At 38.0% G+C, this 25968-nt stretch overlaps 1 protein-coding gene across 1 annotated transcript in view; it reads right to left on the bottom strand.

Annotated features, from left to right (window-relative positions):
- Window positions 1–25968, bottom strand: part of LOC136854685 (intraflagellar transport protein 81 homolog) — a 45836-nt gene that overhangs the window by 2396 nt on the left and 17472 nt on the right. Inside the window, exons 7-14 of the mRNA XM_067131281.1 lie at window positions 16230–16393; window positions 8624–8707; window positions 8320–8439; window positions 7971–8177; window positions 7613–7802; window positions 2466–2590; window positions 1733–1881; window positions 337–465 (exon numbers count right to left, since the gene is read on the bottom strand). Coding sequence (XP_066987382.1) covers window positions 337–465; window positions 1733–1881; window positions 2466–2590; window positions 7613–7802; window positions 7971–8177; window positions 8320–8439; window positions 8624–8707; window positions 16230–16393 — 1168 coding nt within the window. The remainder of the gene's footprint in view (window positions 1–336; window positions 466–1732; window positions 1882–2465; window positions 2591–7612; window positions 7803–7970; window positions 8178–8319; window positions 8440–8623; window positions 8708–16229; window positions 16394–25968) is intronic.

The following is a 25968-nucleotide window of genomic DNA, read 5'->3' as shown; positions in this document are numbered from 1 at the left end:
AAAAATTTGAGCTCTTGATTACACTGCTCCTCTTTTTCATGTATCCTCATCACTGGCTTTTTCTGTATCAGTTTCATGTTAAAATGTATTAACAGCTTTAAAAATCCAATTTTGATACATTTTCTACTTGTAAAAAATCAACATTATCTTTCCTAACCACATTATCCTAGACAAATGCATGCACCACATATTATCAATTACACATTTAATCATCACAAGATTTCACACAATAAATCTATGTCCAACCTGCAAAACCAAAACTACACATGAAAACTTTGTTAGTTAAGACTTTTTTCATTGCAATTACTCAGTGTACTCACTGATGTTGATACTCACTTGACAACATCCTGCCACATAGCCAACTGATTGGTAGAAGATTGCACGTGGTCCTTGACAGCTTTCTGCTCATCTCTCAGAGTACGACTTTGCTTCTCTTGCTCGTTGATGTTAGCCATCAAATGTTCTCTGTTAACATATATTCAAGAAGCAGTTCTGCTAGTTTTTGCAGTGATGCAACATTTACAAATCAGAATTTTACATGGTTGTTTCAGATCAAAATAGAAGCCAGCATATTATTTCAAGTTGTTGAGATGATTTTAGTAATTTTACATCAACTATAACTATCTATCATCCTTTTATTATTCTAAAAGGAATAAACAAAAAATAAGCAGTTCTGCTAGTTTTTCCAGAGATGCAGTTAAATTGCAACATTTACAAATCAGAATTTTATATGGTTGCTTCAGATTAAAAGTGAATGTTTGCATATAATTTAAAGTTGCTGAGATAATCTTAATAACTGACATCAACTATACTATCTACCCTCCTTTTATTATCCTAAAAGAAATAAACAAAAAATAGTTTTATCCATTCTCCTCAAGCTCTGGTTTGAAGTGCTAACTCCTTTATACTGTAATGTGCTCACATTAAATATTAAGAAAGGATAACAACATAGCAGAGTACCATACAGTATTACATTTTTCACTGTAATACAACTCCATTCAAAGAAAGCAAAGTTTACACCAAACTTGACTTAAGGCATTGGTTTGTATATGAGTAAAAATAAAAGATTTCATATACGCCTATTGAACGGCTTTCAACAACTGAGTACATATCTAGATGGGAAAACAATGTACAGTATTGAGTATTTACCTGATCAGAGAGAGGTTACCATATCTAAATTAGTCATTTTGTCAACCCTATTGAGGCTGTGAGACTTCTCAAAGAGTTTAGGTCACACAAAAGGCTTTTCTAGCTTGGTCTGCTGAACTATAAACCTGGATGATGACTGGTCATCTAAAAGGATAAATATAAAATGCAGAAACTGTAGACCAGACACCTGTCTTGGAAGAACAAAAAAAAAAAAACAAGAAGAAGAGGTGACAGGTAAGTAAGAACTTAGCCCCCTTTCCTATGAGTGGTTATCAAGGATTGAAAAAAAATGTTTTAACATGCAGTATTATGGAAGACTTCTTTGCAGATGCCGGGGAAAGTAAACTAGTTAATTCAACTTGCTGCATGTTTTTAACTTGTTCATTGGTATAAAGGTTTGCGTCTTGCAGTTTACTTGGATGTTGTGTGTTTGTGTCTCCCCTTCACCAATGAAAATTCCAAATTAAAACCTTTTGCAGTCAATATTAAATTATGGTATTTATATGTATTCCATAATTACTGATAAAATGTCCCCTTAGAATTTCACTGCTGGAATGTTTTCCAATTTCTGTGCTGTACTTACCTTAATGACTTCTTTCTGTCTTGAGGATCATTTGAGAGGTAGAGTTTGATTTCCTCACTAGCCTGATTTTGTTTGAAGGTCAAGATTTCCTTCTCAATGGTACTTACGTGATATTTTGTTTCAGATCTTCTGATTTCATCTTTCAGACCCTGTAAATTCAAATTACCATATTAACTCATTAATAGCTTTATGAGCATATTTCATGTTTGATACCTTCATGAAATTTTCTTGGATGTTCTAAATCATGAAAATTAATATTAATTTAGAACTCCTCCTGATACTTAAACTATTTAAGCACACCAGAACACATCTAAATCCTCGCAGTTCTAAGAATTCTTAAATTTTTCTGACAATTGATGCAACTTCTGACAAAGAAAATTGTAAAGTTGCAAAAAAAAAAAAAAGAATTTTAATAGTTAAAAAACTATCAGCCTGAAAATATTTGAAATTTTGGTATGATCATCATGTTATACTCATATATATGAGATACAAAATGACTGTGAATATCAAATGAAATTTTACAACATGGTGTTCTATCCCTTTACAAATAGGAAATAGGAATATTTAAAGATAATGAACATTTAAATTACACCTCAACTTAAATAGAGGAGGAGAAATTCTGAGTTACTTGGTAAATAAGTTGCCAGTAAGAAATTTTTCATGTTTCCCCTAACCAAATTTCCTGTAAAGTATGAACAACCAACTTTCATTATACATACAAATAAAAACTTACCTTCACTTCCTGTTCTAATTTACCCAAGTTAGTTTCAAGACCAGCAGCAACAGAATCATATGTATGTTTCTTGTCATTGTAATCGACAGTCAGGTCCTGAACTTTCTGCCGCAAAGGTCGTAACTCTGAAATTAAAATAATTATGCTACTATTTAAAAAAAAACAAGTTGCTTGTTAGGATACTAATTTCTACCCTGTTACAGTCAAGCACTGTGTTATCTCCAAGACTGGACCAATCCAGATTTTGGGAAGAAAAATACATTTATGATTTTAGGCAGGTACATATTGATGCTCATGTTCAGTTACTACTTACTCATCTGCTTCACCTAATTTGCTTTTCTCTCAATAGATTATGCCATAAATGTACAGCATATCAGAGGAGACAGGAGTAGGGTATCAATGTATGGCAATGGTTTGTACAGTATTGCATGAAATTTAAAGTTCAACTTAAGAAGGTGACCTACTTGTCATGTATCTAGAATCTGATATAATTTGTCATGTAAGCTACCAATCTAAGGTACTGTACTGATTTAAATTCCACCTGCAGAGATATTGGTCAGTTCCCAAAGACAATAGATTAGTAATGTGAAGATATGAGAACCACATGGAATGCTAAGTTGCTTCTCTGAAATGAGTTATAGGACCAATAATGAAGTACTCATGAGCAACAACATTGACAGGGGCAGGCAAAATTACAATGACAACAACATTCCAAGCACTTAGCTGAACTGACCAGTTTGTTGTATTAAAAAAATGCTGATATGGCAAGTTTTTGCAATAAATTTCAGTACTGTTAACTTCTGTTGTTCAAATGCCAGTCTAAAGAATTTAATTGAAATAAGTTCTCAAAAAACAACAACCATGTGAATATGCAAGAAATAATGTTTATATGGGCAATTTTCAAAGTCGTGCTCTCTTACGTTCTTGATAGTGGATATTAAAAGCCTCAGATTTTCTCTATTGTTGATTAAAAACCACATACTGTACTGTAAACCAATTACAAAGAGAGTGGCTGTGGTGAAAGATTCCTTGGGAACACCACCAGCCAAAACATCCAGCCCACTTTGCCTTAGTTCAACACGCATAATGGACTTTGGAAAGGTGAGGTGACTAAAGGCTTTCAATAAAAATAAAGTACTGAGGTTGGACTAGACAACTTCCCAATGTGCAGATGCTGGGCAGTATATGTTGATTTCAGGTATAAGAAAATCCTTAGCCATAACAGAAACTTTGAGAATTCTTGTTTATGTGACCATAATAGAAATTAAAACTGAAGTGGATACCCCTAAACACCCATCTGTAGCAACACATATTGCGCATGAATAAGGAATTCATCAGCAGATGACAAGAGGCCTGCATTCCACCTCAGAGCAATGAGGGTTAATCTTAAGTTCTCAAATGTTATCACCTTGTCCATTATAGGATTCACAGATTGTATGAAGAGTGAAAATTTTGGACCACTGCAGAGGTGCATCATGGCATTTACTCTATAGGTTACTGGGTCTTGATATGGGCGGAATTGCTGAGAAATTTCTTGATAGGTGTTGCAAACTGGTCTGGTCTGTACATGTGATGAGTGCTACAGGTACAGAAAACCCTGTAAATCTCAACAAAGAGTATTGTGACACTATGGGTTAAAACATGCTACAGTATGAGTGGAATGGATCCAAACTTCTCCATCTTTCATGTTACCCGATATGATGGACACCCAGTGAACTATGACTTGATCTTAAAAGACTTTCAGTCCAAAGAAGAGAGCCTGTAACTCTAGCTGATCAAAGTGCGGAACCTACTTGCCTACTGTTCATGAGGCTTAGGGGAAGAGATGACTCCTAATATGTTTACCAGGTATTAGAGTACAGAATGAAGCTGAGGATTAAAGTATGGAAAGGAGCCCACTTCAATGGAGATTATTGTGATACTCAGGGAATTTGTCTCGTCTTCATGGTTTACTGAAATTGTCAACTTGCATTTCAGAATGATATGAAGAGACCATAAGCAGTATTAATCATGGGAACCTAGTTTCTTAAATATCATCATTATCTTTTTAGTTTTATTTTTACCTTAAAAGATTAAGTGTGAAATGTGTTCTCTCTTTTTTTTTCCATCTTATCAACTTCCAGCCTTAATTTCTTTCTGGTCTTTGTCTTTCTGGATCGTCCTATGGAACTTAATACCTTTTCAGTACATGCTGCACATACCAGTAAGTACCAAGGCATCAGAAATGTTTTACTGTACTTCTTTCCAGGACTGCCGTTCTATCACAAAAAGGTACTCTTGAAGCATCAAAGACAAGAGGCTCAAGATGAAGATGAAGATGAAAGGAAAGGGGAGAAAGGACAACTGAAAATAACTTGGAGGACTGCATCTCAGACATATGAGATTGTGCTCCAGTTTGTTGAGAGATGTTCTTACTTCAACAGCTTGGACATCATGCAAGACCATGTCATGTACAGACCTTAAAAGATAAGAAAATTGCATCCTTTCAAAAAACTAAGATTAATGGGTATGTAGGAGAGCATCTACAAGAACCTCTACCTCCTCATCTGTCATTCCTTCCCCACTGCCTGCAACAGCCCTTATTCCTATTTCATGGACTATACAGGCTGGTACCAATTCTGACCCTGAGCAAGAGACTGAGGTTGATAACACTAAGCTCTTAAGAGACTGATAACCCATGCTGTTATACGCTGAGGACCTTTGAAGGTTGTTGCTTCAGAAGACTTGGAGGCTGCTGATCCAGAGCCCAAAGAACCTTAAGTGAGACCCTTAACTGCTCCAGATCTCTCACTGCAGTAGTCTTAGTCTCCCAGCAACTTTGTGTATATGTATAATGCAGTCAAAGCTACTGATAGGTTCAAATGTGTTTTCTTTCATTTTGGAAAGTTATAGGAGCGTATAACATTATATTGTAATAATACTGATACACAGTGTAGTTGAATTTGTTCGAGCTCATGGCAATAATGTTTTAGGAATACTGTCTCTGATGACCACCCTGTACATTCAGAGACTCCTTCGGAAGAAACATTTCTGAAGAAAGTCAATGTACTTACCTTCTGGATGTCATGCAACTTAGGAAAGGAGGGAAGGTCTACCTTTTTAATACGGGACACGAAAATAATTCTCATCCCATGTAGAAAGAGTGGTTTGTTTGTGCTAGGGCATACGAAAATCGGACCATCTGGGATGTTTGCCACGACTTCTAGGTAAACCTTGAGTGCTTGAACCAGGCAGCATAATGTTTTGCCTTAAAAACTGAGTTCCCTTATCAATTACTTTGCCAAAGCCTGTTATTATGTAAATAAATTTAATAATCACGTGAGAAAGGCAACTGTTACAAGAGTTTCCTTAAAGTGACGCCACTATCAGCAGAGGAACATCTGATAAAAGTAGATCCGCAAAAGAAAAATCATATAACTTGATGAAAGCTCCCTGATATTAAGGATAAATGGGGAACATTATCACAAAAAACCACTTATTTCGATAATTAGGTGCTATGGGGAATATTATCACAAAAACCACTTATCTCAATAATGAAGTACTGTACTACAAATAACAAAATGGCTTTACTAAATGCCAAGTTTGGAAACTGGGCATGGTTGGGAATAGATAACACGGCTACCTCTCGTAAATGAGAAGTTAGACTACTGCCAATCAAAAGTTGTAAGTAGCCTCACATATCTACTAAGTTAAAGGTCATTTACCAATGATTTTCCAGAACAAAATTGTCTAATATTATTACTTCAATATAATTAAATATCGCTTGTCAGCCGGGAAAAAAGAGAAAATGGCACAGTACCATAGACTAGCAAACTAAACCCAACTTCTCACCTTGTGGGAAACGCACTGGCTCCAAACTTTTAACAAAATAAAGCTACCAGCTAAAAATCTTGAAATCTAAAACCCTTCACTTGCTTCTAAGTTTAGTTCTTCCATTGTGACGGAAAGAGATTCAGGAACAAAATGAAGCCAGCAAAATGTGTAGCGTGTTCAGCCTAGAGAGACCAAAAAAGTAATGAGGAAAATGGCAGGCGTAGAAAGTGCTGTTGCCACATCAGTGTGTAAAGGATAAGAAATGAACCTAGGTAGTTGGTGTAGACAAAAAGACAGAGCCCTCTTGTCTTGAGTCCTTACAATCTATCATTGTGCCAACATGCACTATTCTGGCCAAGTCCAACTAGAAGAGAATTCTTTGAAACTGGTTGGTCTGTCTTATGGAGCCCTGGGGGACCATGAGAGTACAGTAACTCCTTTGAGGACTCACAGCGGCTATGCTACCAAAAAGATGTACTACTGTATATAGCAAGAGGCTGGAAGGTTAGAGATGATGTATTTTGCTGCCTAAGACAAATACAAGTCATAAGGGGAATATTAGCATGCTAACAGGAAGATCATCTCCACACAAAATTAGAATCAGGAAGTCTTTTGAAAAGGACATTAGAGTTTGCTAAACTCAATAATAATGATCAGTCTTCTTTTTTCCATAGAGGAAATGATGTAAGTAACATCTTTTAGTCGACAGGGGTGATGTGTGTTGGAGGTTGATGGGGTAAGAAAATCATCTTCATGAGAGACAGTACTGTTCTGATTCTCATATTGAGTAGGAGAGGTTTTACCCTGTCCTTACACCATTGAATGTCATTCCACTTTACTGAAATGCTCTTTGGATACATTGCGCCATCAAACCAACTGGTAGTAACACTGGGTGCAGCTTTCAGTTATGTAATCACCTCTGTGACTTCCTCCATGTGTGTTAGGTTTTCTGTGAGATGAATGAAATCATGGATCCCTGAGAGGCTTATATCCCAACTAAATGACACTTTATCCATTGTGAGGTTCAGTCTTTACAAACCAGGAATATCAAAACCTTCCTTCTTTACATCCTGGGTGTTCTAGCATATGAAGTCTAGTAGGGGAAGGCTTTGCAATTTTGTGTAAACAAGCTCCTTTTCAAGATTAATGCAAATACAGTACCTTAAAAAATACTGTACTGTATTGCAATGAGCATGCTTACTTTAAATGTAAGATAATAGTTCTTCCATACACATTAAAAAGTCTGAGAAGCAAAAAGGAAACATAAAAAGCAAAAGGGAAACATAAAAAGAAAATACAGTCAAGAATACACAACAAAGCCCAAATGTCCTGACCTTTGATTATAGGTGCAAGGCGTGCTTTTCTTTCAGCAATTTTGTGATTTAGCTCCATGACCATTCCTGACATTTCCTCTAAAGTCTGACCCTTTCGCTCATCAACTTCAGCTTTCATCGATGATACTTTTTCCATATTTTCCTTAGTTTCTCTATAACCAGACACTCCCATTTCTGATTCCAATGCATTCTGGAAATAAATTACTGTTAATCTTCAATTTCAGTAAAATTTATCTAATAAATAATCACAGTTTTTGCTGCATTACTCCATTTCAATAAATCTGATAAAACTTTTAACTGATGGTGTTCACATATAACATATTTTAGCTGGTTTTACAAAATTCATTATTCAACTAACTAGCTGCTCTAACATATGAGCATCCTTTGACTTTAGTATTTCTTCTGTTCGACTTAATATTCCAAACTCGGCACGAAGTTCACTCAATTCTGCTCGTTTCATTTTGTAGACTGAACTTTTCCCTCGGAGTTTATTAACATAACGTTTAAACTCTTCGCCACGAAGTATTTGCTCACCAGTAAATTGCTTCAGCTGCTCTTGTTTATCCTATAATATCAAATGTGTCCAATTAGTCAATCTTTAATACAACATGAAAAAGAATAAAAGAGATTATTTTACCACTTATGGCATAATTCATAATAACATGAATCAAACAATTCTTTACAAAAAGCTATTGGAAATTATTTACTTTTATGTCCTCTTGTAAATTTGATAACTCATTTCGCAACTCATTGAGACGCTCAGCAGTCTGTTCTTTCTTTCGGCTGATGATGGCTGCATTTTGTCGGAAAAAAGAGAGTTTTCCAACCTGAAAAACATTGGACATCATTACTGGAATTTTATTTCATTATCAGTTTGCTCAGTGCTTGTGTACTGCACTACAGTTGAGTAAACAAATTATACTGTATACTCGGTATATGACATGAATTCTTAATTATTAGCAGTTTCAGAGCTGAGTTCCTGACACACTGGTTTTTCTATGCAATGCTTACCTTGCTTTCAGGACTATCGTCTTCCTCAACTTCTTTCATACGTGCCTCATTCAAGTTATTGATTTCACTTGTCAGTGAACGTATCTGTTGAGGGAAACAAACTACTGGAATAAATCACTGTATGGGTACGAAATGATTAGCTGACTTGCAGAAATGATATAAGCCATAGTTCTATACATAAAATAGTACTGTACTATAACATATGACATTTTTGCCAAGTGCATACAAATAAGAATAATCATATTGCCTACAACTCATTTTCTACATGAATTAGTGTTTTACCAAAACAAAAGAATCCTCATTTTTAATTTAATAATACTGTTGTTCAAACACTATTAAATATTGAACATATTCAAGAAATGTAAACTAAAATTATTTTCTTCATATAAACCAATTACTTTACTTAACCTAGCCATACACTGCGTACAATTTCCAGACATCATCTACCTGGAGAAGGAGCTCAGGTAGCTTAGGTAGGTCTGTACATGCACAAAGGTTCCCAATATTATTTGTGAGCTAACTGAATCATTCTTTGTGTACTCTCATCCAGCTGCAACAGATCAGTGTGGTCAGATGGCAGGCACTCTTTATAAAAGTAATTGCTTTTCACTGAAAATATAAATTTAGTTTTTCACAAAACTACTTCTCTTTCACAAGGGATCCATTACCTTTACATAACATGAATAGCAGCTTAGGTTGGAGGTGTATCGAACTGCTAATACTGTAACAAGAAGAGAATAGGACATAAAGAGAAAAGGGAGCTCCTAGCAAAGATACGTACAAACAAGGCTACAATATAAAACGGGGTCAAGATCCGGACTGGAACTATCTTAGAACTGGAGTCAAGGATAAGAGAGCTTCCAATAGCATGTGCAATAATCACTTTTTAAGAGTCACAATTGAAGTTCGAGACCGATTATGTCACAGATAGATAAGTTTGATGTCAAGAGAGAAGAATACAAACAGAACTTCCCAATGAGTAAAAGATGCTTCAAAGAGCAGAAAAAATTAACTTTGAGGCTTCTCTAAACATAAGAATTATGCTTAAGGTGTTGATTTGAGCTCAGATTAAACCACGTGATTCAGAATGTGATGGATATTATATGAGATGACCTGAGCTGAAGAAAAAATTCTGTTCAATTTAGCATGGTAATCAAGCAAAGAAACTAATTACAAGAGCACCAATGATCAAACTCCTGAAAGAGGAAAAGTGAGGGCCATAGGATCTAGGCAAATACTAACTGCTTAAGTCATTTGCAATCCATGCAGGATTCATCACAACCTCTTTAAGATCTGACAAAAAACTCACAAGCCAAAAGGTGCAAATCCACATAGAATGTATCAGTCCTAAATGGCAAAGACATCATCTGTGCTGAAGAGCCAATATCTGGCCCTTTCCCTCAGCTTTGGCCTCTGAAAATCAAAGACTTTGATGAAGGTGGCTAAAAATTTTCTTCCTAATTCTAGAGTCTGCCACCAACAAAATAACATGAACATGTGAATGCCACAAAGAGGACCATTGTTTCTCCCCATGAAAGTTGCACTCTTCTCCTGTCAAGGACTAGACTCTGCAATGAAAAACATAAGTTTCATGAATAATGAGTGATCTGAACTAAAAGAACAAGTGACACCATTCTTCAGCTTCAAGGGGAAATCAAGCACATAAAATCAAAACATACCTCATGCAGGAAAGTTAGCCACTTGTTGCTGCTTGTCACTACTTGTGGAAGGATTAAGAAAACTCTTTTCCCCTAAGCAGGGAAACCTTAACTGACTGAAATTAAAATAATTGGGGGAAGCCAAAAACTAGAGATGCCTGAGATTAAAATTCTTTTTTTATTTATAGTAAATCACTACAGTACTTAGGTGGAAGATGGTACAGTATATCAACTTGTCCACCTTCTTAATTACATCTATTTTAATATCAAGGTCTCTGCACTGTGTTGACAATGTTTGCCATAAAAGCAGTAAACGATAGACCAAATAAGTGAGAGAACCTGAATCTCCATTAATCACAATGAACAAAATCTTGCTCTACCCAGTCTGTTTACGAAGGTCAGTCAGTGCCTAAGATCTTGCCATCTCAGATGATGGATGCTATTTAACCAGATACTGTAGTTCCAAGAACATAACATTAGCCTCCAGACATTCTGAAAACTTTCTAAATGTATATAAGATCTTTGCAAAGAGCATAAACAACCAAGGCATGAATTAGGTACCTATGTCTAGGAATGATCATCTCCATTAAGTTCTTGTAGGTAATTTTCACCATGTCCTCTTCCAGGGGTGAACAAAAGTGAATTATCCATATTAACAAATGCCAGTAATCTTTATCCTTGTCTTGACTGTTAAGACAATAATGCTGTTAATGTGAGTTTCAACTGTTCATTCCTTGATGAATAAGTCTAGTTATTTTGTCCTGATAGCCCAAACACTGCCAATTTTTGTTCTTCATGCTGTCCTGAGGCTGGTTCCCACTATCACTACCATTGCTATAGCCAACATCCTTCAACAAAGTCTAAGGTCCTAAATACAGCATCATTCAGGTAACCCATCTTACCATTCTCGTTCCCTTCATCTAAGTCAAAAGTTGAAATTTTAACCCCACAGTTTGATGGCTCTGACTATTTATTGTCATAACACACCACTTGATCAAGGCATGGCTGTATACACTAGATCTGCATGATGTGTTAATCATCAGAAAAACTTGGAGGACATGTGTACACACTTGCTGATTACTGCAATCCAAATATTGACCATTCTACATATGAATGCCTTTTGGAGATGATTAGTATTGCTCAAAGCACAATGACTGGCTAATTCAAATTCCACAGATTAACATGGTCGGTCTTCTCTTCAGTTCTGAGTATCCTCCAATTTTGTCCAGCTAACTGAGGAACCCATGCATGTTTCAGCTAATAGATTAGACCTCATGTTCACTAACATTCCAGCTATCATCAAGTCCAAGGACTGTGAGTATATAGGCACCTCCAACCACTGTGTCACTAAGATGGACATATCTGTTGATCAATATATACCTAATGCCACCAATGGTAAAATGGTCTGGCTGAAATCTAGAGCTAATTGGGATTGCATTATTGAAGTTTGTCAGGTGCTTAATATTTCAGATACTATACCAGGTTCAGATCCTCAGAAGCTAAATGAAATGCTGATGACTATTCTAGTAAGGTATGTCCCCCAAATGGTCATCAAATTCAGGACAAATAACCATCCATGAAAATTACACCAATTTTGCTGAGTCCTGCTGTGCTGCAAATAGAACTTACTATATAGCTGGGAGAAATTACAATAATTCCTCAGAGGATACTTGAAGGAATTACTCAGCCTCATCTGAGGTGGTCCAAATTAGCATCTATCTCTAGGTCAGGCTTGTCTTCCATTCCACCACTATTAACAGGTGATGGTGGATTGGTTGCTGGCCCTAAGGAAAAGGCTCAACTGCTTCATCAAGGTTTTGAAGCTAAGCAATCTGCTGAGGATGTCCCTCTCCCTGGTGCTTGTCATCCTGAACCTATTTGCTTTTAGCTCTAGGGATGTTAAGATAACAGGTTTTGACATAGGAAAAACTTATTTTTGGTAGTCGCTGTAAGTCCTCAAGGAGCTGCACTATCATGGTCCCCTTAGGACTTCATAAGACAGACCAGTCAATCTCAAAGAATTCTCTTATAGTTGGTCTCTTCCAGGCTAGTGCTTGGGGTAGAATATAAATGACTCAGGATAAGAGGGCTCTATCGCCTGTCCATAATGGCTGTCTCGGCTTTCCTTCATTCTACTCACACACGTGACAACAGGGTGTATGTCGGCTATCTTTCTCATTACATGCCAGGTCTGTGCATGATAAATGTTCACCCCAGTCCCATGCCTTTCGTCAGGGAAAGTGAGTGTGCCTGAGGACTCACAGCAGCTACCAAAAATAGGTTTTTCCTATATCAAAACCTGTTTCTTGACAGCGTAGCCACTGTTCATCTTCAAAGAAACTTACTAAAGAAATTGACCAGTGAAGAAATGGCTTAGCTCCTAATCAATAAATCCCAACAGCCCAGATAAGTTTTTGGCCTTAGGGTATAGTCACAAGTTATTAACTCTTTTACTTATTCTGGATACCCATTATAGTTTGGCAATAAAAAATGGGACAACACATGGACTTTTATACATATATAGGTAAAGTCACAGGCTATCAACCATTTTGTTTATATCCATTAGGGTTGGCAATGAAGAACAGGAAACACACGAACCTATATAGGCTATGTGTTATCCTTTGCAATTCTAAGGTGACTTACTTAATTATGTTGGGTCTGGCTGCGGAATTATTGTGCCTTCCCTGGCAATAACTCAGTATGACCACCACTCTCATGGAAACAGTGTTTAAGGAATTTTTGATCCAAGATAAAGCCAGATGTTATCAATCATTTTCTTTATTCCAGATACAGTACCCATTAGGGTCAATAAAGAACAGGTTCTATGGTGACTTGCCTAATTATGTCAGGCCTGGCTGTGGGATTATAGCATCTTTCCCTGTCCAGGAATACTGCCTTTAATAACCACCCAGTACACTTAGAGACTTCTTCGAAGGAAACACTTCTGAAGAAAGTTAACACTGTACTCACCTTCTGGATGTGGAAAAAAGTGAGGGTCTGCCTGTTTATGCTAGGGTATAGGAAAAATAGGACCATCTGGAATATTTACTGTGACATCTAAGTAAACCTTGAGCGCTTGAACTGGGCATAATATTTTGTTTGAAATACTGAGTTCCCTTATCAGAAAAGGGGATTTCCCTTTAAAAGGTCCTCATTCTTGACCATGAGACAACAGTTAATGACAACTAGGTGTATGAGTGATGAAGCGTTGTTCCTGTCTAAGAAAGTTAGTATGATGATAATTGATCATGATGCCAAAGCAGTCAAAAAACTGCCTTTTGGAGCATATCAGTTGTACTTCTATTGGGCCCATTGAATTGAGGGGATGACAGGAGTCTAAGAACCTTATTCAGGGACCAGGTGATGGGAAGCCTTGCAGAAGAAGACTGGAGAAGGGAATTAACAATTTCTATATTAGAATTAATTCCAAAACCATAAAGCAAGGGTTCTGACAATGCTGCCTTGTATGCCATGATGGTTGTAATAGCAAGGTACTTGACCTCACAAGACATATAATAAAATATAAAACTCTCTCAACAGATTTCAACTTGGCTCTTAGTGAGGAGGTAATCTAACCATATTTTCCATACGGACTGGTATGTTACATAGATGAAGTTCACAGTTTTTGCACTAGGTACCTAGCAATGTTTAGGTAACCTTCATGGTAGACTAGATTTAAAAAATCCACACAGGAAGGTCACGGTTCAGAAAGGAGGATGTGTACATGACCTCCCCTCCTCCTGTCTGGAATTGAACAGCAGATGGTAATGGAATCTATTCTCTTGCCCGCTGATAAAGAAAAAGGAAACCAACAACTGTTTGGCTAATTTTGGGCCACTAGGTAAGTGTTCTGTTGAAAGCTAGTTGATTGGTCAAAGCTTTCGAAATCTGGGAAAATGGAGGAAAAAGGTACGGGCATCCCCAGTTTCGGCAGCACCAACTTATGGCACTTTTTCAAATATATTCATCAAGAATAGATATTTAGTTACGGCACCATTAAAGCACTGTTAATGGCACTTAAAACAAGAATAGGTATCTAGTGTTGTTAACGCCCCCTATTTATTAATAAGTACAGACTTACTGGAATGGAACCCCCGCTGTAAGTCGGCAGTCCTATATCATCCTCCATATATTCCAGTCTTGTAGGAATGCACCTCTTGTTATTGACTTGAGAGGGGATGAGCATTAGTCCAAACTCTTGATATAAGACACTGCAGTCATACTATCTAGGACCAACAAATGAAGGTCCCTTTCTGGAGGTTTCAATTTTCTGAGATGGAAAGACAGCCAACAGCTCCAGGAAGCTGATATGACACTCCCTCAGAACATATGACCATCTTCCTCCTACCTGACTATCTTCCCAATGGCCTCCCCAGTCTGTCAAGGAGGCATCTTTATGTATTATCGCTCGCATGGACAGTGCAAGAAACACCAGCTAGCTTGCAGTAATAAGTGGTACAAACACCAACCTGAGGGAGTGATTGAAAAAGATCACGCAAAGATCCTCTGGGACTATGGTATCAGAACAGATAGGGTGATACCTGCCAATAGACCAGACTTGACACGGATTGACAAAATCAAGAAGAAAGTATCCCTCACTGATGTTGCAGTACCATGGGACACCAGAGTAGATGAGAAAGAAAGAAAAAAAATTTATAAGTATCAAGACCTGAAAATAAAAATAAGAGGGATATGGGTTTATGCCAGTGGAAATTGTACCCACAATAATAGGAACACTAGGCACAATCCCAAGATCCCTGACAAGGAATCTGGAAAAACTAGATGCTGAAGTAGCTCCAGGACTCCTGCAGAAGAACATGCTGTTAGAAACAGCACACATAGTGAGAAAAGTAATGGAATCCTAAGGAGGCAGGATGCAACCCGGAACCCCACACTATAAATACCACCCAGTCGAATAGGGTGACTGAAGCAGACCAAAAAATAATAATGATAACTGATGGATGGTTTGGTTACGATTCTTCATGTAGCCATTCTTGGTCATCTCTCCTGTAATTAAAGAATGTTGCCAATGCAACAATTACATTTATGACATGCTAGCTATGTTCACTCATTATCTGATCATCTCTGGCCATCAAAACTTCACCATTTTTGTTCCTCATCTGATCAAGAAATTAATCCTAACATTGATGACTCATGTTCAAAAATCATCACTTATTGGTAATCTTTTCTACAGATTTATGACTTCCTTATTCTTATTAGTCAATGGCATGTCTTGTTCTTCATCTATCTTAAGTCTATCTCAACAACCATGAGAATCCTAGAGGAACCTTCAGCAGGATCAGATTGCTCACAAGGGAACTTGAGGAAAAATAAACTGCAGTATAAGAGAAGCAAGATTTCACTGACCACCAAAATTGCCATCTGCAACCTAATATTTAACAGTATAAAGCAAAAAATAAAATGGGGAAGATTAGTTAAAAGATGGCATTATTAAAAATAAGCAACTTTTATTTTCTGGTTACTGTAACCTATAAAATATGCAAAGTAAAAAGTAAAAGACAGAAAAGTTCCTGAGTATACCCTATATTATAGTAAGAGAATTTGTACGCATGACAGGGGAAGAATATGTTACAGATGCAAACTCATTATTATTTACTTGCTGGTGTAGCATGCCTCATATGTACAGAAGCTAATAACATCTCCCACTGTGTTCAGTCATTCTCAACCACGCATGCTATCTCTGGGCAGAAACACCTTCATTTACTTACCTACTCAGCTTCACCTCTGTTAGTAACTTCTTTTCAGATTTGCATAGGCAAATTTTATATATAAAACCATGGTTATTCATGAATACAGTAAAAAGTGGACTTACATTTTGAGCCACTTCAAAAATTGCAAGAACCAAAGTTCCTAATGATAACACCCAAAAAGAAGTTGATCTTTATGATTTTCTAATGAGCAGGTTCAGTGACACATTAGTTCCTTACCTGTTTGTTAACAGAATCCAGTTCATTTTGGCCCATAGCTGGCTGGGCAACTACACGCTGCAGTATCTCTACTCGTCTTTGTTTAGTCTTAAGTTCCTTAGGAAGTTTCTCTTTAACTATGTAAGTATTGACATTCACATCTTCTTCCAGCCTTTGCAGCAATCCTGTTAAAATAAAATAAAATTATGTATAATAAGTTTAATACTTTCAAGGTAGGCAGTTATAAGCATTTTTGGAGGAGGGGTAGCAAGTATTTACAGATTTTAACTATTTGCAGGGGGGGGGAGGTGTCTGGAACACATCCCCTGCGAATACAGGGGGTTTACTGTATGTATGTATGTATGTATGTATGTATGTATATATATATATATATATATATATATATATATATATATATATATATATATATATATATATATATATATATATATATATATATATATATATATATATATATATATATATATATCTTGAGGGCAGTGGAAACAGACTGGTACACTCTTACAGTTTTCTTTAGATTTCATCAATTTTAATTTTTTTCTTGCAGAAAACACATAATCTCAGTAAATTTACTCTAGAATATGAAAATACAATGCAAATTATATCATATATGTTAAATCTGCAAAACAAAAAACTTAAAAACACCATGCATGTCCAAGTAATCAGAATTTCTCAGATGACTTTGTTCATAGAGATCTAAAAGATAGTGTGTGGATATCTCGTGTAGTATTGTTTATCAGAACGGCAATATTTACTCGTTTTCCGTTATGAACAGGCTTATTATTGCATCATCATACGAGGTAATGATAATTTCTTTAATTTTTACACATTCATATTTGTATTTCACGGTGTTAAAGGTCAGCTGGAATTAATGGCAGTAAATGTTGTGACAGCTATTTGCAGGTTGACCTAATCTATTTAAATCCAAGAGCGTTCTCTATGATGTGCGGAGTACCGCGATAACTTCCGCGGGGAAAACACAAGTAACTGGATGTTTCTTTACGTTGCCATAGTCTCTCTCTCTCTCTCTCTCTCTCTCTCTCTCTCTCTCTCTCTCTCTCTCTCTCTCCATTGCTAAAACATACTGTACAAATATAGTATCGCTCAATCTCTAAAAGAAAAAAAAATAATGAAATGAGTAGCTCTACATGTATGGGCTCTCTCTCTCTCTCTCTCTCTCTCTCTCTCTCTCTCTCTCTCTCTCTCTCTCTCCATTGCTAAAACATACTATACAAATATAGTATCGCTCAATCTCTAAAAGAAAAAAATAATGAAATGAGTAACTCTACATGTAGGCCTAGGCTTACACAACAGCAACTCTCTCTCTCTCTCTCTCTCTCTCTCTCTCTCTCTCTCTCTCTCTCTCTCTCTCTCTCTCTCTCTCTCTCTCTCACTGCTAAAACATACTATACAAATATAGTATCGCTCAATCTCTAAAAGGAAAAAAATAATGAAATGGGTAGCTCTACATATAGGCCTAGGCTAGCAACTCTCTCTCTCTCTCTCTCTCTCTCTCTCTCTCTCTCTCTCTCTCTCTCTCTCTCTCTCTCTCTCTCACCATAACATTGCATTCGTTCCTTTATTGTTCCCCAAGTTTTCGTTGGACATAGCTCAAATTTAACTCTTGATTTCATTATGGAAGATCGCGTTTCCGATTATGCAAGCATTCCCTTCATTGTGGTGTCATAAATTCTTATGTGCAAGGTTACTTCGTAGGTTATGTGGGAAAATGTTTATTTTGCTCAGAGCTGTCACTGCAAATTACAACTTGAACGAATACTGTAAAGCTTACTACTGCATTTAAGTATCAATGATTTCAGAACCGTAGAATATGATAGAAAGTTATAGGAGGTCAAGCAAAAAACAAGCACAATAAGACTGAAGCTCCTCCCCTTTCTAAAGTTGCATGTCTCATTATTTAGTAATATATGTCCAAGATTTAAGAAAACTGTATCCTCACTTTTCTTGCCGAGTGTACATAAAAGCATCTTTATTTGTGCCGACATTTCAAGACAACTAGTCTCATTTTCAAGGCTGCAATAAGAGAATAAATATTGAGAATACATATAAAATATACAAAAATCTCTTTAAAAACATTTGTATATAACCATAGTTTATGCGTTGCTGGGGGGTACCAACCTATATAGAAGGGAGAAGGAGGGCTACTGGAATACGGGTAAGTGAAAAGCAAGGAAGACGGTTACGACAGGTAGAGAGGGGTGGAGGAGTTTTGGGCATTCAACAGTGGTACTGTCTGTTTGATAATTAACGATTCCAGACTAGAGAGTGCTAGCTCGGAAGAGGCTCTTGAAATTATTTTAAATTGATCGTATTCAATGTTATTACCACATTTTTTGGCATGCTCCCTGATACTTGAAAATTCGGGATTACTTAGTTTATTGCCCGTTCGATAGCTCACACCTTTGTGAGAATCGGCAAAACCTTAAGAAGTCTTTGGGTGCAACCCACGTAAGTTCCTCGAGAACACAATCATATTTATACACCACCCCAGACGTCATAAGGTCACTTAAATGTTCTTTAATATTGAATTAAGAACCAATTTTCAAAGGATTCTTTGGAATTAAATTAATTTTTACGGCTCCATAGTGGCTAAAAATAATTTGAGAAAGCTTTTGGCTAAAAGTTTTATCATGTACAAATGGAACACTGGCATAGACTTGAAGTTTGGGAACAGTTGGAATTTTGTACTTTGGTATGAAGTTGTCATCTAATATTTTCCGCACATATTGAAAAAATAAGTTTGATGGAAAATAACTGTTGGTGAAAAAACTGTAAAAATTGTATTTCCTTATTAAAAACATGCCAGTTCGAAGATAAATGGAAGGCTCTATATAAAAGAGTACACAAAGCATTTAGTTTAAAATTAAAAAAACAGCTGCTATAAAAGTTGGATCCTAAACCAGTAAAAGTGGGTTTCCTCCAAATACTCGTGTTAAAACAGTCTGATTCACGCGAAACTGAGACATCTAAAAAGGATAACTTAGTATCCTGTTCAACTTCAATACTAAATTTTATATTTGAATGTCTACTGTTAGAGAAATCAAGGAATTCTTCAGCATCAGACCAAGATCTAAACAAGGTAAAAGTATCATCTACATACCTTTTGTAGAATAAAGGGTAAATACTGAGAGGGCAGCTGTCCAACAACTGCTCCTCGAAGTGACACATAAAAATATTTGCGAACGTTGGGCCCAGAGGGGAACCCATCGCCATCCCATCAATTTGTTTAAAAGCAGTGTTATTAAAAATAAAGGCAGTGTCCAGCACAGCAAGTTTAAGGAATCTTCTAAAATCATCGGAGTTAAAATTATGGAATAAGGTATTAGGATCTGGAAATAATTTACGCATAATAATGTCAATGGTCTCTTCAACAGGAACATTTGTGAATAAAGACTCGACATCAAGGCTAGCCATAACTAAGTCTGAGTCTTGAGGGAGAATGGCGTTCTGACTGATTTGCTGTCCTGCCTGTATCCTAAATATATATATATATATAGATATATATATATATATATATTGTAACGACCCGAGTGGGCCGCTATGCAGGTTCCTTATACTCAGGACGGGGCTGTCTTGACTGACGGCAGATGCAACAAACAAAGGAGGGAAAACAACAAAAACAATAAAATGAGCTTAATATTAATTTATTTACAATATTTATAAGTGAGTCAGGTCTGGTAAAAAGATAAAAACCATAAATACAAAAAGAAGCCAAAAGGCATAAACAAAAGCAAGTTAAACAAAAAGTAGCATTAAACAAAAAAAGGCAAAAATAAACAACAGCAGGCAGAAAAAAACAAACATTCCTCCATCAGGGCACCAAGACAGCCCTCAGCTGTACAACAGGGACAAAAACCCACAAACCAGAAAAAACCCTGATGGAGACGTCAGGACAGCCTCACGCTGTCATCAAAGATGAGCAGCTCGTGGTCACACGATACTCATGGTCACACTCCACCTCTACGACGTGCTCCGCCTGGTGCTCCAATTTGCTGCTCAAAAACTCGACCAACGCCGACTCCAAAACTGCCTGCTGCTGCTGCCACTGCCGCTACCTTTGCTGCCCTACCAGACCCGGGACTGAAGAAAGAAAAAACGGCAGCTCACCGACGAGAACATCAAAACAAAAAAACTTGAAGGTAAGGAGGCAGCAATCCACAAAGGGAACGAGCGGGAACCAGCAGTTCCCGCAAAACCATCACTTAACGTGACACCTCCCCACCTAAAAGAAAAAAAAAAATTTTTTTTTTTTTAATAAGCTCCTCCAATGCCGTAACAACCCCGCTAGCCAAAACAGAGCCGCCCTGTCACGGTCGCCATTGTAACGACCCGAGTGGGCCGTTATGCAGGTTCCTTATACTCAGGACGGGGCTGTCTTGACTGACGGCAGATGCAACAAACAAAGGAGGGGAAAACAACAAAAACAATAAAATGAGCTTAATATTAATTTATTTACAATATTTATAAGTGAGTCAGGTCTGGTAAAAAGATAAAAAACCATAAATACAAAAAGAAGCCAAAAGGCAGCACTAAACAAAAGCAAGTTAAACAAAAAGTAGCATTAAACAAAAAAAAGGCAAAAATAAACAACAGCAGGCAGAAAAAACAAACATACGTTCCATCGGGGCACCAAGACAGCCCTCAGCTGTACAACAGGGACAAAAACCCACAAACCAGAAAACCCCGATGGAAAACAGCCTCACGCTGTCATAAAGATGAGCAGCTCGTGGGTCACACGACTACTCATGGTCACACTCCACCTCTACGACGTGCTCCACTTCGCCGTGCTCAATTTGCTGCTCAAAACTCGACCAACGTCGACTCAAAACTGCCTGCTGCTGCTGCCATGCCGCTACCTTTGCTGCCCTACCAGACCCGACTGAAGAAAGAAAAACGGCAGCTCACCGACGAGAACATCAAAACAAAAAAAACTTGAAGGTAAGGAGGCAGCAATCCACAAAGGGAACGAGCCAGCAGTTCCAATAAAACCATCACTTAACGTGACATATATATATATATATATATATATATATATATATATATATATATATATATATATATATATATATATATATATATATATATATATACAGTGAACCCTCGCTACTTATGCGGTTCAACTATCGCGGATTCACGACTTCAGGATTTTTCCATTACGTATGTATATTATAAGAGAAAATATATAGCTTTTCCGGAAATTTCAAAAAATAGTCGCGATATATGAAGACCCAAATATTTCATTAATTCCATTAATAATTATTAATATCTGCTAGTACTGTTGGTTCATTGCATTATGACATATAATTCAGTACAAAAATGAAATTAAACAAAAGATGCTTCACTGCATCGCGGATTTTTCAAAATATTCATCGAAAAATTAAAATTAAAAAGTACCACCAATATTGCGGAAAACAGCGATGTTTCATCATGTTACGTGAGAAGAACGGCTTCTGCGACCGACGCGCAAAGGACTAGAAGGGCATTCGGACAAGGCACGTGAGTGGTACATAAGAGAATATCTTATCACTGTTGATGTTTCATCTTAAATCACTGTAAAAATAATTAAAATCCGAATTTCATACGTAAGCAACTCAAGGATACTGTATACTCTCTCATTACCAGCTTGTCAAGACTTAGTCAAGACTTAGTCTCGTCCCAAGCTACTGTGCTGTACAGTACACACCATTTCTCTCTCTCTCTATGAAATATGAATTACTGTATCATAAACTTTTATGTACAGAATTATAAATAATTTCATTGATAAATTTGTTTCTTTTAGCAACTAAAAATTATTTTCCTAACTCTTTCATTAGTAGTGAGCAGCTTCAGTCAGATTCTCAGAACGTAAACATTACAAATATGGGACGATCTTTTTTTTTTATGCATATTACTGTGATAGGAGATCAAAATAGTAATACAGTGTTTAAGTGCATAGGAAGTGTTTATAACAGTGTGGGAAAGGCTATAAAGCCTTTAAATATATACCATGTATATACAGTACAGTATATGCCTCCCTAGGGAGGGGCCAATGCTACTTCGTGGAATTTCACTTATCGCGGGGGGTTCTGGTCCCCATTATCCGCGATAGACGAGGGATCACTGTATATATATATATATATATATATATATATATATATATATATATATATATATATATATATATATATATATATATATATCGTAGTCCTCTCTTACCGGCGGCACCAGTTAACGGCGTTTCGGTGTTACAGCACTTGGCTAGAGACGTTGTTAACCAGATTTTCGGCGCCAATCTCCAATTAACGGAGCTGTTAAGCAAGGTTTTTGGAGCTATTATCGCTGATTTTCAGTTAGCAGCACCCCGCTGGGGACGGAAACCCCGCCGTTAACCAGGGACTGCCTGTATGTATGTATATATATATATATATATATTTTTCTGACTCACGTCAGGATCGAACCCAGGTCTCTCAGGTGGAAAGCAAGGGCGTTACCCACTGGGCCATACAAGTCTAAAAGAAGTCGGAACCTGAGAGCAACTGCACCCAGGAATTACCTGGGCAAGCTAACTGCTTGCATACCAGCGAGTTTTCCCCAACTTCCCGACTCAGCAATGACCCAATGGACAACATTTCATTCGACTTATCCCTTCTGAGTGAATAAGATAGAAATCATCAACACACAATCACGTGTGGAACAGAAATAAATTTCTGACTCACGTCGGGGATCGAACCCAGGTCTCTCAGGTGGAAAGCAAGGGCGTTACCCACTGGGCCATACAAGTCTAAAAGTCGGAACCTGAGAGCAACTGCACTCCAAGGAATTACCTGGGCAAGCTAACTGCTTGCATACCAGCCAGTTTTCCCCAACTTCCCGACTCAGCAATGACCAATGGACAACATTTCATTCGAATTATCCCTTCTGAGTGAATAAGATAAATCATCAACACACAATCACGTGTGGAACAGAAATAAATTTCTGACTCACGTCGGGATCGAACCCAGGTCTCTCAGGTGGAAAGCAAGGGCGTTACCCACTGGGCCATACAAGTCTAAAAGAAGTCGGAACCTGAGAGCAACTGCACCCAGGAATTACCTGGGCAAGCTAACTGCTTGCATACCAGCAGTTTTCCCCAACTTCCCGACTCAGCAATGACCCAATGGACAACATTTCATTCGAATTATCCCTTCTGAGTGAATAAGATAGAAATCATCAACACACAATCACGTGTGGAACAGAAATAAATTTCTGACTCACGTCAGGATCGAACCCAGGTCTCTCAGGTGGAAAGCAAGGCGTTACCCACTGGGCCATACAAGTCTAAAAGAAGTCGGAACCTGAGAGCAACTGCACCCAAGGAATTACCTGGGCAAGCTAACTGTTTGCATACCAGCGAAGTTTCCCCTAACTTCCGACTCAGCAATGACCCAATGGACAACATTTCATTCGAATTATCCCTTCTGAGTGAATAAGATAGAAATCATCAACACACAATCACGTGTGGAACAGAAATAAATTTCTGACTCACGTCGGGATCGAACCCAGGTCTCAGGTGGAAAGCAAGGGCGTTACCCACTGGGCCATACAAGTCTAAAAGAAGTCGGAACCTGAGAGCAACTGCACCAAGGGTCATTGCTGAGTCGGAAGTTGGGGAAAATCATTGGTATGCAAGCAGTTAGCTTGCCCAGGTAATTCCTGGGTTGCAGTTGCTGCAGGTTCGACTTCTTTAGACTGTATGGCCCAGTGGGTAACGCCTGCTTTCCACCTGAGAGACCTGGGTTCGATCCTCTGGCGTGAGTCAGAAATTTATTTCTGTTCCACACGGGATTGTGTGTTGATGATTTATATCTTATTCACTCAGAAGGATAATTGAATGAAATGTTGTCCATTGGGTCATTGCTGAGTCGGGAAGTTGGGGAAAAATCATTGGTATGCAATAGTTAGCTTGCCCAGGTAATTCCTTAGGTGCAGTTGCTCAGGTTCCAACTTCTTTTAGACTTGTATGGCCCAGTGGGTAACGCCTTGCTTTCCACCTGAGAGACCTGGGTTCGATCCCGACGTGAGTCAGAAATTTATTTCTGTTCCACACGTGATTGTGTGTTGATGATTTATATCTTATTCACTCAGAAGGGATAATTCGAATGAAATGTTGTCCATTGGGTCATTGCTGAGTCGGGAAGTTGGGGAAAACTCGATGGTATGCAAGCAGTTAGCTTGCCCAGGTAATTCCTTGGGTGCAGTTGCTGGATGGTTCCACTTCTTTTAGACTTGTATGGCCCAGTGGGTAACGCCCTTGCTTTCCACCTGAGAGAACTGGGTTCGATCCCGACGAAGTCAGAAATTTATTTCTGTTCCACACGTGATTGTGTGTTGATGATTTCTATCTTATTCACTCAGAAGGGGATAATTCGAATGAAATGTTGTCCATTGGGTCATTGCTGAGTCGGGAAGTTGGGGAAAACTGCTGGTATGCAAGCAGTTAGCTTGCCCAGGTAATTCCCCGATGGGTGCAGTTGCTCAGGTTCCACTTCTTTTAGACTTGTATGGCCCCAGTGGGTAACGCCTTGCTTTCCACCTGAGAGACCTGGGTTCGATCCCAACGTGAGTCAGAAATTTATTTCTGTTCCACACGATTGTGTGTTGATGATTTCTATCTTATTCACTCAGAAGGATAATTGAATGAAATGTTGTCCATTGGGTCATTGCTGAGTCGGGAAGTTGGGGAAAACTCGCTGGTATGCAAGCAGTTAGCTTGCCCAGGTAATTCCTTGGGTGCAGTTGCTCTCAGGTTCCGACTTCTTTTAGACTTGTATGGCCCAGTGGGTAACGCCTTGCTTTCCACCTGAGAGACCGGGTTCGATCCGACATGAGTCAGAAATTTATTTCTGTTCCACACGTGATTGTGTGTTGATGATTTCTATCTTATTCACTCCAGAAGGATAATTCGAATGAAATGTTGTCCATTGGGTCATTGCTGAGTCGGGAAGTTGGGGAAAACTCGCTGGTATGCAAGCAGTTAGCTTGCCCAGGTAATTCCTTGGGTGCAGTTGCTCTCAGGTTCCGACTTCTTTTAGACTTGTATGGCCCAGTGGGTAACGCCCTTGCTTTCCACCTGAGAGACCTGGGTTCAATCTCGACGTGAGTCAAAAATTTATTTCTGTTCCACACGTGATTGTGTGTTGATGATTTATATCTTATTCACTCAGAAGGGATAATTCGAATGAAATGTTGTCCATTGGGTCATTGCTGAGTCGGGAAGTTGGGGAAAACTCGCTGGTATGCAAGCAGTTAGCTTGCCCAGGTAATTCCTTGGGTGCAGTTGCTCTCAGATTCCGACTTCTTTAGACTTGTATGGCCCAGTGGGTAACACCCTTGCTTTCCACCTGAGAGACCTGGGTTCGATCCCAACGTGAGTCAGAAATTTATTTCTGTTCCACACGTGATTGTGTGTTGATGATTTCTATCTTATTCACTCAGAAGGGATAATTCAGAATGAAATGTTGTCCATTGGGTCATTGCTGAGTCGGGAAGTTGGGAAAAAATTCGCTGGTATGCAAGCAGTTAGCTTGCCCAGGTAATTCCTTGGGTGCAGTTGCTCTCAGGTTCCGACTTCTTTTAGACTTGTATGGCCCAGTGGGTAACGCCCTTGCTTTCCACCTGAGAGACCTGGGTTCGATCCCCGACGTGAGTCAGAAATTTATTTCTGTTCCACACGTGATTGTGTGTTGATGATTTCTATATA

Source organism: Macrobrachium rosenbergii, chromosome 29, assembly GCF_040412425.1.
Source record: "Macrobrachium rosenbergii isolate ZJJX-2024 chromosome 29, ASM4041242v1, whole genome shotgun sequence".
NCBI lineage: Eukaryota > Metazoa > Arthropoda > Malacostraca > Decapoda > Palaemonidae > Macrobrachium > Macrobrachium rosenbergii.
Note: the sequence above shows the minus strand (reverse complement) of the source record. Positions and strands in the feature narration are given on the sequence as shown.